Source organism: Melanotaenia boesemani, chromosome 24 (assembly GCF_017639745.1).
Source record: "Melanotaenia boesemani isolate fMelBoe1 chromosome 24, fMelBoe1.pri, whole genome shotgun sequence".
In the NCBI taxonomy this organism is placed as follows: domain Eukaryota; kingdom Metazoa; phylum Chordata; class Actinopteri; order Atheriniformes; family Melanotaeniidae; genus Melanotaenia; species Melanotaenia boesemani.
Genome location: NC_055705.1, coordinates 21,401,246 through 21,419,798, shown reverse-complemented (window position 1 = coordinate 21,419,798; position 18,553 = coordinate 21,401,246). Strand labels below are relative to the sequence as shown.

At 38.2% G+C, this 18,553-nt stretch overlaps 1 protein-coding gene across 1 annotated transcript; it reads right to left on the bottom strand.

Annotated features, from left to right (window-relative positions):
- Window positions 1-561: 561 nt before the first annotated feature.
- Window positions 562-18,055, bottom strand: pspc1 (paraspeckle component 1). The gene is made up of 10 exons (XM_041978504.1): window positions 17,561-18,055; window positions 16,920-17,069; window positions 16,676-16,827; window positions 14,258-14,353; window positions 13,934-14,130; window positions 13,756-13,840; window positions 13,361-13,466; window positions 5,778-5,835; window positions 2,671-2,807; window positions 562-2,204 (listed from the first exon to the last, which is right to left on the bottom strand). Exons 1-10 carry the CDS (start codon window positions 17,939-17,941, stop codon window positions 2,031-2,033), a joined length of 1,536 nt encoding a protein of 511 aa, XP_041834438.1. The 5' UTR covers window positions 17,942-18,055; the 3' UTR covers window positions 562-2,030.
- Between the last annotated feature and the right edge of the window lie 498 nt (window positions 18,056-18,553).

Here is an 18,553-nt window from a genome sequence, read left to right as displayed (position 1 = left end):
CAAATATCCTTTTTATATTGATCTTATGTAATATTCTAATTTTGCGGGAAACTGAATTTTGAGTTATCTGTAAACCATAATCATCACAATTTGAAGAAATTAAGGCCTGAAATAGTTCAGTCATTAATCTATATATGGGTTTTACTTTCTGAAACAAGTGACAACAATATTCACCTTTTCCATGATATTTTAATGTTTTGAGATGTACCTGTATGTACCGTGTTTTTATTGTGTGATGTGCCAGAATTATTGCAGTATAAAGGGTATCCACCAGGGGGCAAAGGACAACATGGTTTTTGAGCAAAGTTTCTACCATAGAGAGAAGAAATAGGTCTCAAACTGTATGTATTAAATATATTAGGCATTAGAGAGTTAAACTAATCACTCTGTTTCTAGGTAGGGCTCTGTAAAGTGAAAAAACAGCCATTCTAGGTATGAACCATCACATGTAATCAACTTCCAAACAATCAGATTGAAGGTTATGTAACAGCAGGTAATTTGGTTAATCTGCTGAAATTTATAGAGAAATTTGATATATTTCAAATCACAAACACACACAAGTTCCTACAAATATTTTATTTCTTTTGACCGTCAAAACAAGATGCACTAAAGCTACATAAACATTCGCTTTCCACTAGATATAGCATCTAATTAGCAAAGATTTTAAAAACCGTGTAAAGCAAAAATCACAGTCAAATACAGTGAGGACAAAAAAAAAAATCCTAAAATTTATTATTTTGGTTTTTTGTATAAATATGTAGGGATGTCATGGGATCAAATACCTAAATACAGAAACTTGGGAAAAAATTCTAAAACTTGTGTTTCCTAGATGCGTGTAGCAAAGACGCCTTAACTGCAAGTGACATGCAGCAACATCTCTATTGTTTTCAAGGAAAAGGAAGGAAAAAACCCCACAAAGAAACAGCATATTGTAAGCAAGTTAAAACAGATATCTTTATCTACAGATAAATGATAAAGAATGGGTCTTAGTCATTTATGCTACGCTAACATGTCAAAGTGTTTAAAACTTCCAAACAAGGGTTACTGTTTGCAAACAGTTGATGTTGCTGTATGCAAAGGTTAGCATTAGCTTGCTGAGGCGCTCAGGTTGTAAGAATCAGTTTTTCTTCTTTAAAATGCTGATATAGTTCTGTATCTAATACTTCAGTGGCAAATTTGTGAATTTTCTGTGACAGGAATCTCCAATTCCGATTCTTTTGAGCTACTGTCCTGCAGGTTTTAGATGCTTTCCTACCTACAACAACACACCTTATTCAAATAAAAAATTCAGCACAAGCCTTTTCATGACCCACTGATGAGACTTGGGTGTGTTGCAACAGGTAAACGTCTAAAACAAAGATTCTCAATCCTGATCCTGGAGGACCAGTGTCCTGCAGGTTTTAGAAGGTGTGCTGTAACACACCTGACTCAAATCAATGACAAATATGCAGACTGGTTGGAGTCTGAAACAGGTGTGTTGCAGCAGTGAAACGTCTAAAACCTACAGGACACAAGCCCTCCAAGACCTGGATTGAAGATGAATGATCTAAAACCTACAGGAAAGCAGCTCACAAGAACCAGAGCTGGAGATCCCTGATCTATGGTAATGGCATCGATTATTACATTCATGGTACACAGACACCCCAACCAAGAAAAAAGCGATAGTAATGCTATCTTCATTTTCAAACTGAATAACTGTCATAGCATCTTAATAAATTGTGTCAAAGAAACAGTATCCATAGCAACAAGGAAATCAAACAACAAAAGGCCTTCCCAGGAAGAAAATTCTTTGCACACTCATATTTAGAAAAAACAAAACCAACCATTTTATTCAGACCATTGAGACATTCTGCAAAAAATATGTAAAAACATTTTAGATGTTGAATACAAAGCACTGTCGTGCCATTTTATCATCAATAAATGCCTCTTTATGACAAAAACCTTTTTTTTTCTCCATCCATATCAAAGTCACAGGGATAGTGAGTATCACGTTGGGGCAGTAACAAAGATTTAATGAGAACCGGGACAAGTTAGTACCTACGGCGTTTGCTATTTGGTCCATCAAACATGCCAGCAACTGGACTGGCCCTGCTAAATCCTTGACTTTGTCCAACCTGGGGGCCTAACGGCTGCTGATGTTGTTTTGGGGATTCGACTTCTGGTCGACTCCCTATTGATCCACCCGGCGGGAGCCTTTCGTTTCGCTGAGTTACCGTGAGATTAGCGTTGAAGAAAGAGTGGAAATGACGAAGTCACAATCAGTTTGTAGGCATGTGAGAAGTGTTTGAAGGTCGGCCATGAATGTTGTTCATCCAAAAACAGTGATGGAAGATGCATCACAGGATTTTTAAGAAAGGATTTTAAAAGTTCAGTCAAGAGTTTAGTTCGGTCCAAGTTGTCACCATCCAAGAGTAAACCGAAAAGAAGTAAACCACGAAGGAAGAAGAGAGGGAGAGAAATATGAGTTAGCTAAAATTTTAGCAAGTTGATTCATAATTTGACATTTCTTGAATGTAGTTTTAAGGCTAGACCGATGTTTACATACAAACTTATTTAATTCCATTAGAAACCCTTTAAAAGCTAAACCAAGTTTCAGGCAAAGGCTGGTCAGTCAATTCTTTAAAAGACAAGTTAATTTTTTTTTAAAGTTCGCTTTTCGATATACATTACCATGGCTCCATTCTCTGACATCAATGGCGTCCCAATTTTTGCCGTTCCCTCTGGGCCAATGGCTCCTCCCCTTCCACTCATGCCCATCATTTGACCCTGGTTACCACCGGGCCCTGCAGAGGCCTGGTTATAGCCATCTACACGCAAAACAATGGAGCATTGGTTGAAAATGCAATAACTTAAGAGTAATTAACTCACTGATCATTGACTCAAGGGCAGCTAAAGGCTACAGGTATCCTATCGTTGGCTTTTAGTATAAAATCTAAAATAATCAGGGATGCACCAGACTGGGACTCTAAACAACTTGACTGAGCGACAATGGCGGAGATAAATATGTACAAAAGTCAAGAAATTCCATCCAATGACTATTGAGACGCCTTACTTAATAACTGGAATATCATCCTTGTGGTCAAAGCAATACCAGTGAGATGTTTCAGTTTGGACTGAGGTGTTTTAACAACTAAATGACCAAAATTCCAGCACCGCAAAAGTTAATTGTTGAGGTGGAGAGTAATTTTCTGACACAATGTGCAGTCCCGTTTCCACCCAGGGGTTCGGTTCAGGATGGGATGGTTTTGTTCATAAACTCCATCTCTGTTGCGTTTCCACGACCAACCATACTTTTACCTGGGAGAGGTACATAAGCCGGATAACATAAGGTTACATGGTAGCATGGCATCTTGGTGGCGTTACGCCTTCCTTGGATTATAAAGAAGAACGCGACAGAAACTATGGAGAAGAATGGTGGACATCCAGCAGTTTGTCTTCTTTCTTTTTGGCATGTGGCTTTAAACAACTAAAAGTCCACCAAATACTTAAACATGGTGGTGTTCTCACTTTGTTCATGCTGCCGAGTCACATGAGTCTTTCCACCAATCAATGGATTGCAGTTTACACAAGCTCCATTTGGGTTGGATCAGTGAGATTAAGACGTAGGACAGGTACGATATTCTGAAACCTTCCCCAGGACACCACCCCATAAGCCAGTCCCTGTGGTGGAAACGGGGCTCAACAATCTGTCCAAAACCTTTACAAAAAGTAATTTGTGTTTATCTGATTATGTCTCTCATTTAATAACATATTTGGGCACGACCCATACATTCATGTGGTTGCTCATTCCACAGAAACATGATTTCTCAAAGTTCTACCTGGCTGTAAAGGTAACTAATAAGTGTTTTTTAACTATTTATAAAACAACACCTAAGAACATTATTAAAGGGGAGAAATAACCAACCAAACACAAATTTTCTTCCCTTTTGTGATAGTTTATAAATGTGCTTAAAAAGAATAACGGCACATAAATAATGTCAATAATTCAAAAGTTTAGTTGCACTTTGATGCTGAAAGACTTAAAAACTTTAGCAAAACAAAGTTTATACCAGGTCAGTATTAAAAATTAAACGTGTGTGAACTTGTAATAATAATTGAATCATTTAACAACTAAATAAAACATCCATGCATCCCTGAAAATGTTCAGGAGTCATGTGACAAGGATTTATGGTCACACTATACCACACACCCAACGAATGATCATTCATTTTAAATATAAAAAAACCAAAAACAGATCAGTTTTCACAGAAAATGAGGTGTTAACGTAAAAAGCCATGTAACAACGTCCACATCCACACAACGGCCAGCTGGATTGCACATCGCTTTAACGATGGGGATGACAAGTAGAAGTTGTACTGAACCACGAGGGAGAGGGACGTCAACAATAAAAAGTTTAATCAATCCCACACGTCTAAAGAATTTAGCTGAGGTACAAATAAGAAAATACAAATGAACCGAACTATACTTTCAAGAACTCATTCACTCCACTGAGCAGAAGATAAATAAGATTCAAGCATAATTGTCATAACTTGTCTGTATCAATGAGGGTGATCTGAATATATGAGGGGCAAATTTAGGCAGACCAAACACATTTGGCCGTTAAAATAAAGAACAATAATTGCTCGGCCAAATAATAGTGTGATGCAAAACTCATTTTTCCACTTAATGAAGATTAAACTGAATGATACAGACAAAAATAAAAAATAAAAAAGGTCCAGTGGTGGAAGGAAGCATCAATAAAACCTCACAGCCTAGTTTTTGATTGTTGTCTGTTGGACTGGGCTGAGTAAACCCATCCCAAATATGACAATGGCTGGTAAAAATAACCTCATTACAGACTGCTAGCATTAAAGGATTTTTGTTCTGGACCAGGAATTTTGGTGAACTCTATCATCCATTTTCCAGACCAAAACCTGGTGCAGTAGTTTTCAAACCAAAACTGCCTTCAAACAAGCAAAACAGGAGCATACATTTGGCATAAAAACATTCATCCAAGCTCATGTTCCAAACACTGCTACAGGTTGCCAATAATTATTTGACCATTTCTTTTCTTAAACATTTGTATCACTAACTTAAGCTAGTAGGAGATTTAGAACCCAGTAAACACCCAGCAGATTTAGATGAAGGGACTTAAAATGAAAGACGTTGAAAATAAATTAAACACTTTCTATAAATTTACCACAGTTAGAGAGAGAGGTGTTAAGGTGATGTGCAATCCTGGGTTAAAGATGTGGAATCAGTCACTGGTAGCTTTAACAAAGTGTGATTTATAACATCAGATTGTCCCCGGCCCCTCATCCTGCACTTCGCAGATTGACAATTACATCGTTCATCTTTTTAACTCATTCAAAAGTGAACAAATGCTCCAGTTTACAAATTACCTGCTAAAATTTTGTCAAAACAGATAGTAAACCTAGAAGCAAAAGACCTGGATTATAAATACCTCTAACATCTTTAGCATAGCTTTATTGATCATGTGGGAACTGCACACAGCTGAGGATGAGAGCTCAGGGATCAAATGATTCTCAAACTATAAATCCTCACCACAAACAAACAAACCTGAACCAGAACATAGTATATGTAGTTAGTACTGTACAGTAAACTGCATGTAGTCATATTGCTTTCTTCTCCTTTGCCTTGCATCCCAAGTGATTTCATTTTACTTTAAGAAATTGTAAACAATGAAGCTACTTGTTTTTAAAATGTGGATGAGGCACCAGGGAGGCAAGACAAAGCTGATAGAAGAAAATATTTCACCTATACAATCATGCCCATACCTCCCATATTAACGGCTCCACGAGGGCCCAGCTCACCCACTCTCATTTCCTGCTCTCTCTGAAAGAAGTGGAGAAAATCCTTCAGAACAGATCTGCTGAAATACAATCCATCAGCTGAAAGGCTGCTTCAACAACTCGTTTTGAAGAGTTAGTTTTATAAGCAAAACCAACAACAATAGGGTATACAGTAGATTACACAGTACAGATATTTCCTCGTGAGTAATAGAAAGGACCAACTTCATTTTTAGCTTTAAGATTTTTGCTGCCTCTTAAAACAATAATTCATTGGTCAAACATTTATAGCTAATATTACTGTGAATAATGAGTTTAAAACAAATTACAAAACCTTCAGACTTGTACGAAGTCAAATCCTTTTTTTCAGCTACAGTTAATCCAGCAGTGTCATGTGGAGTTCAAGTTTATTTATAAAGCTCATTTACAACAGCAGGGTTGCTCAAAGTGCTGTACAATAATAGTAAAAATAAATTAATATTTAAAATGTTGATACTTAGTCTTAGTGTACATTCACATTGGCACGGTTTAGTTCACTTTAAACGAACCCTGGTCACTTCCATGGGTAATTCGTTGTGGTGTGGACGGTCATTTACATCTTGGTACGGACCATAAAAACTACTCTGCTCTGCTTATGAGTTTACTTCTAAGTAAAGACTGGCGTGGTCCGATGCCGTATAAATAATATATTATAATATTAATATGTATACTAGCATCTATGAAGAATGTGCAGCTGCATTTCATCAAAGAAGCAACCTGCTGTCTGTGTCTGTTTAAAGTTCCTCTTCATCACGTTGCTCCTCCTCCCCCCTCTTGTGTTTTGATGTTGAACCATCATATGACTCAGCGGTGTAGGTAAACAAGGAAGCAAACAGGCAACGCCAGCAGCACACACACCACGACTGGTTAATTCTGAGATATATCAAATGGGTCATCCTGCAGCATCCTCTAAATGTAAGGCTTGAAAACTGTCAGAAACGTCATAAATAAGGAGGATAAAGTGGTTTTTGGTGGATTTGGTTCACCACTATGAACCAGATCCACAATGCACCTACATACCCAAAATCAGCTTCTGTTGCCAAGATAAGCTAAATTTGGGTTTTTAAAATAGCACCATAAATAACTGGATACACAATAATAAAAATTCTCATTTTTATTTATGTGTTAACAAACGCATTAATTTCACAGGTTAATATCTTTGCATTAACGTGTTAATTTTGACAATCTCATTAAAATGTATTAATATTGGTATTGGCGATACTAGCCCTTTATCTACTCTGTATCAGATCAAAACCAAGTAAGCAGTATGGCACATCCGAGCTTCCCGTATGAAAGCAAATGGATCCTCCAGTGAAACAAAGACAGGAAGTGATGTAAGACCTAAAGCAACATGCTGGTTACCTTGCTGCCTCTCCTGTTGCTCATACTGGACAGATTCATACAAGGCTTTAACATCAAAGTAAAAAAACAGGAACCAAACTACAGAAATTTACTTTTGCTGTATTGTTTACTTGTGGTCAATGAGCCGTTTTTGGTACTGTCCAATCAATGAGCCAGATTATATTCTTCTTTCTTCTTAGTCAGTGGTCGTTTCAGGGAATATCGCCCCCTAGTGACCAGCTGTTGTAACTGCACGACGCCGTCTACGCAGTTCAGTCCGCTTGAGTAAAGTGTGAAAGTGAAGCAAACCAAATAGGGATTCACAATAACAGATTTTTTGGCCGATATGCCAATATTTTACAAATCATTTGACTGATAACTGATACTGATTATATTGTGCATTTCTAAAACAAAACAAAAATGTGATATTTTCTGAACTCTGCGCCCAATCGAACAGAGTCCCCCGAACTATTGTGGTGTGAATGCATCTTTAAACTTCAAGCAAAACAATTAGCTGCCAGGAACACAGCGTTGAGTTAATGGCTTTTCAGGAGACATTTTCACATTTGTTTTACCTCATCAGCTCACTGAACCCGTTTACATGCACAGGAAAAATCTGATCATTAACCGATTTCAGGAGTTATCAGATCATTCCAGCGATCATGTACACAGCATAATCTGATTAAGAGAAATCAGATTAATACACCTACATTTCTCCCCAATAATTCAATGTCTTGCCCTGTATATCTGATTCATTGATGACACTCTTAAGCTCTCATATTAAGGTTAAAATCAAAACAAAGTGATTATTAGCTATGCCACTTCTATATTACTCTGAATGACTCCATAAAATCTCAAAAGGCAGACATGTTTGTCGTCTCTGATTCTGAAGGATGGTGACGGCTTGTATGGCAGTGAGTCTGTCCACAAGAATAATGTACCCAGAACAGCATGTCAGATGTGACTATTCTGATATTTTACCCAAGTTCAAAAGAGGCAAACTCTGGGAATGTCAAAGTTCGTGGACCTGGTAGAAGCAGCAGGGATGGAAACAGTGGCAACGCACTAAAAGAAAGGATGGGACTGGCATGGTGGTCAGAAAAGTGCTTTAAATAGAAATGACAAAGGCTGGGTGTAATAAAAAATAGATTTAGATTTAATCTAATCTAAATTAGAATAAATCAACTCTTCTCATAAACACAGTTTCATATTCAACTTATTTTTCATTTACAGTATGAACTGATCTCTAACCACTTATAAGCTACATTCTTTTGAATTCCTGATATCAAAATTGACCATTTTCTTTGAAAAACTCTGGAGCTTTAAGGGTGAAACTTTCTCACAAGCTTTATATTCAGTTTTTATTTACCTCCTTAAAAAGTAGAAATGTGTTTAAAGTCTAATCTCAGAAGGAAGAAAATAGCATTTAATCCAACAAGCAACTAAACGATGATGGAGGTGCAACACTAGATGGAAGCATAGTTGTTATTTACATCCAGGGAGCCATTTTATTCCAGAGATCCTCAATCCTGGTCCTTGGAGGCCAGAGTCCTGCAGGTTTTATAAGTTTCCCTGCTACAGCACACCTGATTCAGACTCAGACCCAGAGCTTTCTTGATATTAAGTTCAGCAAAAGTCTGCTAATTAACCATTAATTTGAGTCTCAAACCTAAAGGACTCCGGCCGGCGAAGACCAAGATTGAGGATCCCAGATTTGTTCTGATAGACTAGGATCAGCTCTATTTAAAAGTTGAGCTTCTTTATGAAAAAGTATTAAAGAAATGAGGAGCTTTTAGATATGATCATAACAGAGGTCTAATATAAAAGGTATAAAACAGAATACGTTTTACACCACATGCTGTAGACATTTATGTAGAACATCTCTACAATTGCTGTATTTCAAGACCAAAGATCATCTGGAAGTGAAAGCATGTTAAACCAGTCCTGTGAAAGGAAAACCCCAAGTTTTACATAGACACACCAAACATAGAACCTCCGTCCATTTAAATATAAAATCTGAGCTTTCTCTGCATCCAACTCACTCTCTGCTACTCTGGATAAGAACAGCCAACAGCATTTCTAACATCTCCAAACAGGAAAATATGGAGAAAAAAAATTAGATACAGAACCAAACTTAAACACAAAATTTACTCACTAAAAACAAATGAACAGAAATTAATTTAATGTATTTCAAATAATCAGTGTCTTCTCACATAAGTCACCACCACTTACAGAAGGTTTTTACATTTTACTTTAACTATAATGTTAATCTTCCTGAAAGCTTAATTTAGTCACCATGACTGACGGAGAGAAACACAACCTGCACAGTTAAAAGCGACTGTACGTCTAATTACATTTTTTTTTATTGTGATATGGTGTGCAAAACAACACAAATAAATACACGGTGAGGAGATGTAACACTTACACTAACATATGCAAGAGTGGAATAAAAGCAAAACAGAAAGGGGAGCAGGTAAGCATATGATTGAAAGTCTAAGAAAATGATGCATTTAATAAATTACATACAAGCAAAAATAATTAAAAATAGAAAAAAGATAAATTATTATGACTTAGATATTGTTAATTAAGATACTGAAATGTATACAGGCTGTAAATATTGTCTATATTGTTAACAGTGTTTGTAGTATGTACGTTACAGCACAACCATTTATATTTATATTCATTATGTCTTTATTTTTACTGGGCATTAAACTGGAACAATGGTGATGGAAACACAGTGGTAATGATAGTGATAATAAAAATTATGTTGATAATAATAAGAAGAACAACAAGAAGACGGCGATGGACTGGTGACCTGTACCTGCCGCCCACCATGCTGGGTTAGGGTCCAGCTGGATGGATGGAAATAAGACGAAAAACAAACAACAACAACACATATTCATCATCTTAGCCAGCCGAGGCCATTGGAGGCAGGCTCAATCTGTTGGGGGTGCGCCCCAGAAAGCCCCGCCCCCACCACAGCACCCCAATCCTGAAATACTATCAAACATCCCCCAAAAGCCACACCTAACCTAACCTGTGGTAATATTTTTTATTATCATGTTTTAGTCTGTCCCGAGATAGTGAGATGAGCCCAGCGTGCAGCTTGAGTCCCACACTGGGCGAGAGAGTGCATCTAATGGCTTAAAGCATTCCTACATCATGTGCTGTCATCACAACAGTTCACATGAAGCTAATAAGCATTCTGTAGTGTTAATGGAAATGAAGCTGTACAGTAAATTAAAGCAAAATGTCACTTTTCTACAAGTGGCGTGATCTGGTTCTAGTGCGTTCTTACTTTAAGGTTTTATTGTAACTAACTATTTTTAGGCTCGTCTGGGTAACTAAAGGTGTAAGTTATCTGGGGAAAAATAAAATCATAGGATAGATTTGCATCTGATGGCTAAGCAGAAATTTTCCTTCAGTTAAAATCATTCAAGCCTTTTGTTAAGTTTCAAACAAACTTTAGTCGACATCAGTGCTGATTTAAGTTTGGACAGTAAATCAATTAAACACAATACCGGTGTTTTAACATGTTATAATATCCCAGCAGCTCATATTAGTACATTGAGCATGCTGGTGGTAAAACTAAGTAAAACTGGTGTTTGGGGGGGGGGGGAAGTGAAATTTTTGTTTGCTTGGATGGGTACTTTTTGAGTTGTGGCAAATTTAGGGAGGAGCATATGTGTTGATTTTGGTGCAATTTTCCTGTGTTTAGGCCTTCAGACACACTGTGTAACAGCTTCTTGGGGCTTGTACAAATCGTTAATGGTTTGTCAGATATATGCACAGCTTTCTGGATGCAGCCTCTCCAAATCCGAAACAAGGGTAGATTTTCATCAGCCCATAACTGCACATTATAAAACTTCAGTCTTTACAGGCTACTGAACCATTTTAAACACAAAGTCTTGTAAAAGTCGATACTGATGTTTGCAGACTGATCATTCTTCTACAAACACATGCAAAACATTTAACCCAATAACTGCAAGACGGAAATATTAAATAATAAAAAAAGGAAATATCAAGCTCAGCGGCTTTCTGTTTAGTTTGATTAAATATTAGATTGGACTCATGTAAACAAACACCTTTAAAAACTACAAAAAAGGCAGAAAAGTGGTCCAACTAGGCCGCAAATCCAAAAATATCAATATATGTGCATATTTATTCTGTGGAAACAACAAACATATATGTGATATTTTCCCACAGTCATGGAGGAGGCTGGAGCCAAAGGCCTTCATCTCTGACCGGCTCTGCTGCTGAAATTATTCATTAACTAATCAATATTCTTTTCAAGCTTCAACTTGTAGGTTGCTGCCAGGGAGCAACATGTTAGTAACTGCTAAAATTAAATACATGCTGACTTAAAGTGAGAATCTTGTAGGCAGCACTGGACTCGGTCAACTATACGCATTTTAAACGACAGTTTAGCCCAGTTTCTGAGGTACTATTAAATGTCTAAAGCACGTCACCAAAGCACAGCATTAACTGTGCTTTTTTTACTCAGAAATAGGGCTGCAACTAATGACTATTCTGATGGCCGATTAGTCATCGACTATTAAAACGACTAGTCGACCAATCAGATTATGTATCTCATGATTATTAAGAATTGATCTTTTTTCACTTTCAGCTTTGAAATCTTGCATGAGGTTGTTCTGTAAGTCCGACGTTCCTCCTCTTTAAGTGTTCGAGCATTGCAGACGTACATCCGTGGTACGCAAGGTCCGCTTTACAAATCTCACATGTATTTAATTTATTTTATAAGTTTAACGTGAAGTTATCCCAAACTTTTGACGTCCTCTGCCGCCGTTTTGCTCTCAGTCTGCCGCCATATTTTTCCCCTGGCGGACTTTATTGCGCATGAGCAACTGTCAGCAGAGATATATATATATCAAAAAAAGACGATGTCTCACTCTGTAGTTTTTCTTTTCCCACTTTGCGCATGTGCAACTCTCAGCAGAGATAGGATAAGAAGACGATGTCTCACTCTGTAGTTTTTTGTTTTGTTTTTGCCGACAATAGTCGACGGCTAAATTCGTTGTCGACTATGTTTATTGTCGACGTCGACTAATCGTTGTAGCCCTACTCAGAAGTGAAATGATTTTAATGAAGAAGGGACCAGCTACGAGCCATCTGAGAAGCAGCACATCCTTCCTGCAGGCAGCTGCAAACCAAAGCTGGGTAATAATGCCCAAAAAAGTTAGATATTTTTCTAAAATATCTTGATAGCGGGATCACAGACAATATAGGACTGAACACGTAACTGTTTTTAAATCAAAATCACAACTTAAAAACCTGTAATAACATACTGCAAAGTGGTGTGCTTTATTTTTTCATGGCACCTGATCGAAGATTCCTTCAGTCATAATTCCTGTCATCTTACCTGTGTGACAGTCATTTAAACATCACATGACATCTACAGATTTTTCAGAAATGACTGAATGACGCTGAGACAAAAACACAGAGGACAGAAAACAGTCCAACCTATAAAATTTCCCGGTGAAGTGATTAAAGACGATTTTACTGAGTGGAGTCATCTAAACCTTCTTAAAAGATCTCATATACCGTGTTAAAGAAGAAGTGGAGATAACCTTCCCAACATGATTCGCTTTGAACTGAATGACATCATAGGCTAACATTTACGCTAACACTATTCACTGACGTTAGCTGACATGCTAATAAGCAGACGGAACTTCACGTTAGAAGGTTAACATGTTAGAAAAGGTGACGTTAGAGAAACCGTCATGACGCTCTACAAGACATTAAGTTACGCAGCAGATTATACTGATGACAGAAAAACAGAATTACTCTCAAACAACCGTTGATCTGCTTTGTATTTCATCTGCATATATAACGCTTTAAATATCGATCATGTTTATTTATTTGCAGAGAGCCAAATTCGTAATCAAGGATAAAATTGTATTAACTGTGCAGCCAGAGAGAAGACTAGACGAAACCTCTGAGGAACATTTCCAACACCTTGGTGAAATGTAGTCATGAAAAGCAAGTTCTGCAAAATGGTTTTGTGCAAATTTCTATTCATAAACCAAAGAAAAAACATGTTTATGTGATGCTGATGGAATTGGTTATTTTCAGCCTCTTGTTTTAATATTTGGCTTGGCTTGGTTTGTTTTTGCTACAATATTAACTGGATAAAGTGCGTTCGGATGAACACGTTCTAACCCTGTACTCACATTTTCCAGGTAATTTGGTTTGAAGCCGTCTGAGTGGCGTCTCAAGCCATCTTGCTCTCTGTGTCTCATCATCTCCTCCTCCCTCCTTCTCCTCTCCTCCTCATGCCTATGGACACCAGACATTAACAGGGAAATTGCACAAATCAAATACCACCAGGTCAGATTAGCTTGAAAAGAAAACTACAAAGCAGAGTCCAAACACGCAAAGTAATGTCATTACATTCTTTATGTAGCTCCAACAACACAAACAATGACTCACTAAATGATCATTTTCTAACAAGCCTGTTCAACTATTTTTACTTCAGAGAGTTTGTTGTTTACAACCAATTTAAAAATACAATTAGCTCAACAACACTGATGTCAATTGGATTCTCAAGAATCTTTTTATTGCTCACCTCATCTCTATCTGCTTTCGTCTTTGCAGCTCCTGGTTGCGAAGCTCCTCCAACCTCCTCAACTCTTCCTGACGTCTCATTAGATCTGAAGAAAAGAGGGATGGAGGAATGGCAGCAACAATAACAGCTAGCAAAGCATAGCAAACAAAACCAGAAATGAACTCCAAAGAAAGCCTACCTTGTCTCATTAACATGAGCTGATGTTCATGTTTAGCAGCTTCCAGCTCAGTCTCCAGTTTCTCTTTGGCGTCCCTAATGTTTCTGTCCACCTGCTCTCGTTGCTGTTTCTCCATCTCATCCAGAGCTTTCCAGCGAGACGAGAACTCAAACTCAAACGTCCCGGGCTGGGCGAAGCGTGGCGGCTGCTCTCGCTCCCTGAAAGAGGAAATGAGAGGCGTCATCTTAAACTCCAGTTCCAGACGTTAACAAACGTTTCAAGAACAAACATCTACGTCTTAGCCTTTGTATTACAATAGGAATTAAAAAGCACCCTTTCACTCACTTGTAGTACTTTGGAGTTTTCTGCAGCAGTTTTTCGGGCAAACCGTCTTCCTCATCTAAGTGCTCCAAAGGCTCCACAATGGCTGGACAAGGTGTACTGGAGAAAGGATAACCACCGCCATCATTAGTTATCAGCTGGTGGGATCACATAAAAACTCTTCCCTTCATGCTGTATTCATGAGTTACAGATAAGATATTCTATTTACATTTATGCAGAAAATCATGGTGGGATTAACCATTAAAACTATGGTGCTTTATATTGTCAAAGATTTCTCAGAAATGGTAGCGTGTAGCTCTGTGGGGTAAATTATGATCTATAGTTTAATGCAGTGTTTAGTCAGAGACTACCTGGTAAATCCACAATGACCCATTATACACCATCATTTATCACATTTTTGTCATAAAAACATGACTATCACTACTGTTTTGCTAAGATGCCTCTATGTAGACCTGGACATGATGATGAAGCCACTTCCTGTCAAACTTTCCACCAATCAGAGAGCTTAGACTGACGGTAATGTCCAATCAGGAGCAGCCAAAGATCAAAAAGTGAGCAGAAAGTTCTATGGGTGTCTGAAAAGAAGAAAAATAATGCTCCTCTATGGCTGGAATAAAGCCAAGAAGATGTTTTTGACATATTGTGGTGCCAAAAACCAGTCGAGTTGAAGTTGGTTTTGTGAGGATACTAGGTAAATAGTAAATAATATTACAAACAGGCAGACCAAAATAGCAAAAAATGGCTTCCATTTATTGTCTCAATGTCAGTAGAATGGCTGCACCCATCCAAAGCCTTAAAATCTTTCAAACTTATAACATTTATTACTTCACCCTGTAATTTTTTTTGCCCATTACCTTCCTGTTCTGCATGGAACTCGTCCAAAACTCACAGAAACAAACAACCTAATATACAGAAAACAAGCCCAAAGCAAGCAACTACATTCTTAAAAATTAGGCCTTAAATTACAAATCATGGCAATTTGAAAATATGGAGGAAATATTTGAAATAACTTTATATTTTGGAAAACTACATTTTATCAACACTACTTTAATACAGCACTAACTAAAAATGTGCTCAAACTACAGCTAAATGTTACCCCAAACGATAATATTTCAAAAGAGACCTGCCGAAATCAGTTTGTCTAAATACCGACTCATCAGCCACTTTATCAGGTCCACTTCAAGTACCAGGTTGGACCCACGTTTTCCTCCAGAACTGCCTTAATTCTTGGTGTCATAGATTCAACAACGTGATGAAAACCTTCTTCAGAGGTTTTCTCCATGTTGATATGACAGCATCACACAGTTGCTGCACATCCATGATGAGAATCTCCCGTTCCACCACATCCCAAAGCTGCTCTACTGGACTGAGATCTGGTGGCTGTGGAGGCCGTTGGAGTCCAGTGAACTCATCGTCATGTTCTAGAAAGCAGGTGGAGATGATCTGAGCTTTGTGACATGGTGCATTATCCTGCTGGAAGTAGCATCAGAAGATGCTCCACTGTGGTCATAAAGGGATGGACATGGTCAGCAACAATACTCAGGTAGGCTGTGCTGGTTAAACCAGACCACGTTGGTACTAAGGGGACCAAAGTGGGCCAAGAAAATATTTCCCACACCATTACACCAGCAGCAGCCTGAAGGGTTAATACGAGACAGGATGAATCCAAGTTTTCATGATGTTCCTACAATGTTTTTCCATCTTCAATTGAATCAGAATCAGAATACTTTATTAATCCCTGAGGAAATCGTGTGTCCAGTTTTGGTGAGTGTGTGTGAATTGTAGCCTCAGTTTCCTGTTCTTAGCTGACAGGCACCTGGTGTGTCTTCTGCTGCTGTAACCCATCTGCTTCAAGGTTGGACGTGCTGTATGTTCAGAGATGATGTTCTGCAGACCTTGGTTGGAACCAGTGCTTGTTTGACTTCCTGTTGTATTTCTATCATCTCCAACCAATCTGCCCATTCTCCTCTGACATCAACAAGACATTCTGGTCCAGACAACTGCTGCTACCTGGAAGTTTTCTCTCTTTCAGAGCATTCTCCGTAAACCCTAGAGATGGTTGTGTATGAAAATCCCAGTAAATAAAATCACTTAAATCCCCTTTCTTCCTCATTCTGATGCTCATTTTGAACTTCATGAACTCGTCTTCACCATGTCTCATGACTAAATGTGCTGAGTTGCTGCCATGTGATTGGCTGATTAGATTTTTTTGTGAACAAGTAAATTAAACAGGTACACCTAATAATAATAACACTATAATAATAAGTTGAATTTTGGGATTCATAACCCTTTAAAATCTTTTATTGTCAACATAAAAATAGACAATATAAAGTATTGAATCTGTTACAGAAACTGATTCCGGTAAACTTATCACCAAAAGTGTTAACTAGCCACTGAACAAACTCAAACCACAGGTCTTACCTGGTCAGCAGCATCGCCCCCTCGGTGCAGCGCTCCAGGGCTTTACGAGCAGCTACTTTGTTTGCAAACTCCACAATCCCTCTTCCAGTGGGCCGGCCACGGTCATCTGTCACAACAATTGCCCGCTCCACGGGCCCAAACTGAGAAAACGCCTGAGGAAAGGTTGGGGAAGTGAAATCATCACCTGGAGTGATTCGAAACCTGATGAGGAGACGTTAATTAATTTGAGAATTCTCAACTCTACCTGTTCAAGCAGTTCGTTTGTAACTGCTGGCAGCAGATTGCGAACTGTCAGAGCAGCACCATGAGTAGCAAAGCGGATCTTGATAGGCCGATTGTTAATAACAGTCCCATCTAATTCAGCTTTAGCAATCTCTGCCAGCGTCCGGGTTTCCTGAAACACATGAGGAGAACAACACACATCAGGGCATTGTAGGCAAAAACCTCTTAAAAAGAACATAATTAAACCAAAATATCAAACGCTTCTTTCGTTTCTACATGATACAAAATCAATGACATGCTAGAATAGTTTCTATTTGACACCTCAGCCCGCAGATAATACTGTATGTGCGGAAGTTAAGTAGCCTTTTTAATTCAAAACATACAAATCTGTCATTTCATCAATAATAATTATGTATAGCACTACTAATGTGTGTTAAGACTACATCTAAACATGTCTAATTTGTTCATTATTATTACAGGAGTAAACAATACTTGTTTAACTGTCAAACATTCCAGCAAGTTATGCTAATACTGCACTTAGCTAACAACAGTTAGCATACACGTTTCAGTCAAAACTCAAAATGCATGCTAGGGAATTCGTATTTAAACCAGGTGTGTATACGCATAAAAAAATTAAATACTTTATTAAAACAATTTACATACCAAGCGAACGAAGCCAAAACCCCGGTCTCTGTTGATGAACACTTCGCTAATATTCCCATATTTAGCAAACATGTTTTTGAACTCTTCTTCGGAGACACCCTGCGGCAGACTTCCGACGAAGAGGCGCGAGCGCTGGGTAAACGTCTTCTCACCGGGCTTTCGAAAACTCGCAATGTCGAGAGTCATTTCTGAGGAGCCTTCTCCGCTTCCCTCTGCGGCTTCTTCAGCTTGTTCGGCTGCGGGGGAAGGCTGAGGCGGCGGGCCTGGGCTGTCTTTGTTCGCCGGTGTCTGCTCCGCAGCCGGGGAATCTGTCCCACGTTTCACAGGTTGCGGAGAGTTACTGCCCATCATCCTCGCCTGTTGTATATTTCGATTAGCCATTTGCTTTCTGTAACGCAATTTTAATAAGCTGGCCTTGTTTGAAAAAGCTTGTGCACCACTTTCACTCCCGAACACCTAAAAACTTAAAAGATGGCGATGGCTGCGCGCGCATCTGCCGCTTCTTCTTCAGCTGTTGTAAATCGGTGGTTTGTAAACAGTGTGCTGCTACTAGTGCTGCTAATTGGTAAAGACAGTCTATAAAGACACATAGCAAAGGAAAGAAGAAAATATTATTATTTTAATCCGATCAAATATGGTCAGATAACGAAATAAAAGTTAACAACACATATTTTGAGTGTGTTAATGAAATATTCTTTGTCTTCCAGCTTCACTTCTAAAACGATCATTCTCTTTTCTCTTCCGTCTTTCGTTTTGACATTTTTTCTTTTACTATATTCTTAATACTGTCCTTTACCTCTGTTATACTAAATGTGACAATAAATATGATGGTGTACTGTAAAGTTTCTTCCTCTTTCAGCCATTTTCAGCCCAATATCAGCTTTTACCCAAAGAAAAATCACTGTGTCCCCATCATTTGAATCATGTACAATGTTTGCTCTTGTTTGTTCAAATGGATCACAATCCACTTTACAGTTTATGATGCAAGCATTT

Excerpts from the sequence above, each read along its gene's own strand:
- pspc1 (XM_041978504.1), bottom strand. The coding sequence starts at position 17,941 with ATGGCTAATCGAAATATACAACAGGCGAGGATGATGGGCAGTAACTCT. Across the intron at positions 17,070-17,560 it reads GTTTTGGCTTCGTTCGCTTG|GAAACCCGGACGCTGGCAGA; the intron begins GTATGTAAATTG and ends CATGTGTTTCAG. Across the intron at positions 16,828-16,919 it reads CAAACGAACTGCTTGAACAG|GCGTTTTCTCAGTTTGGGCC; the intron begins GTAGAGTTGAGA and ends ACCTTTCCTCAG.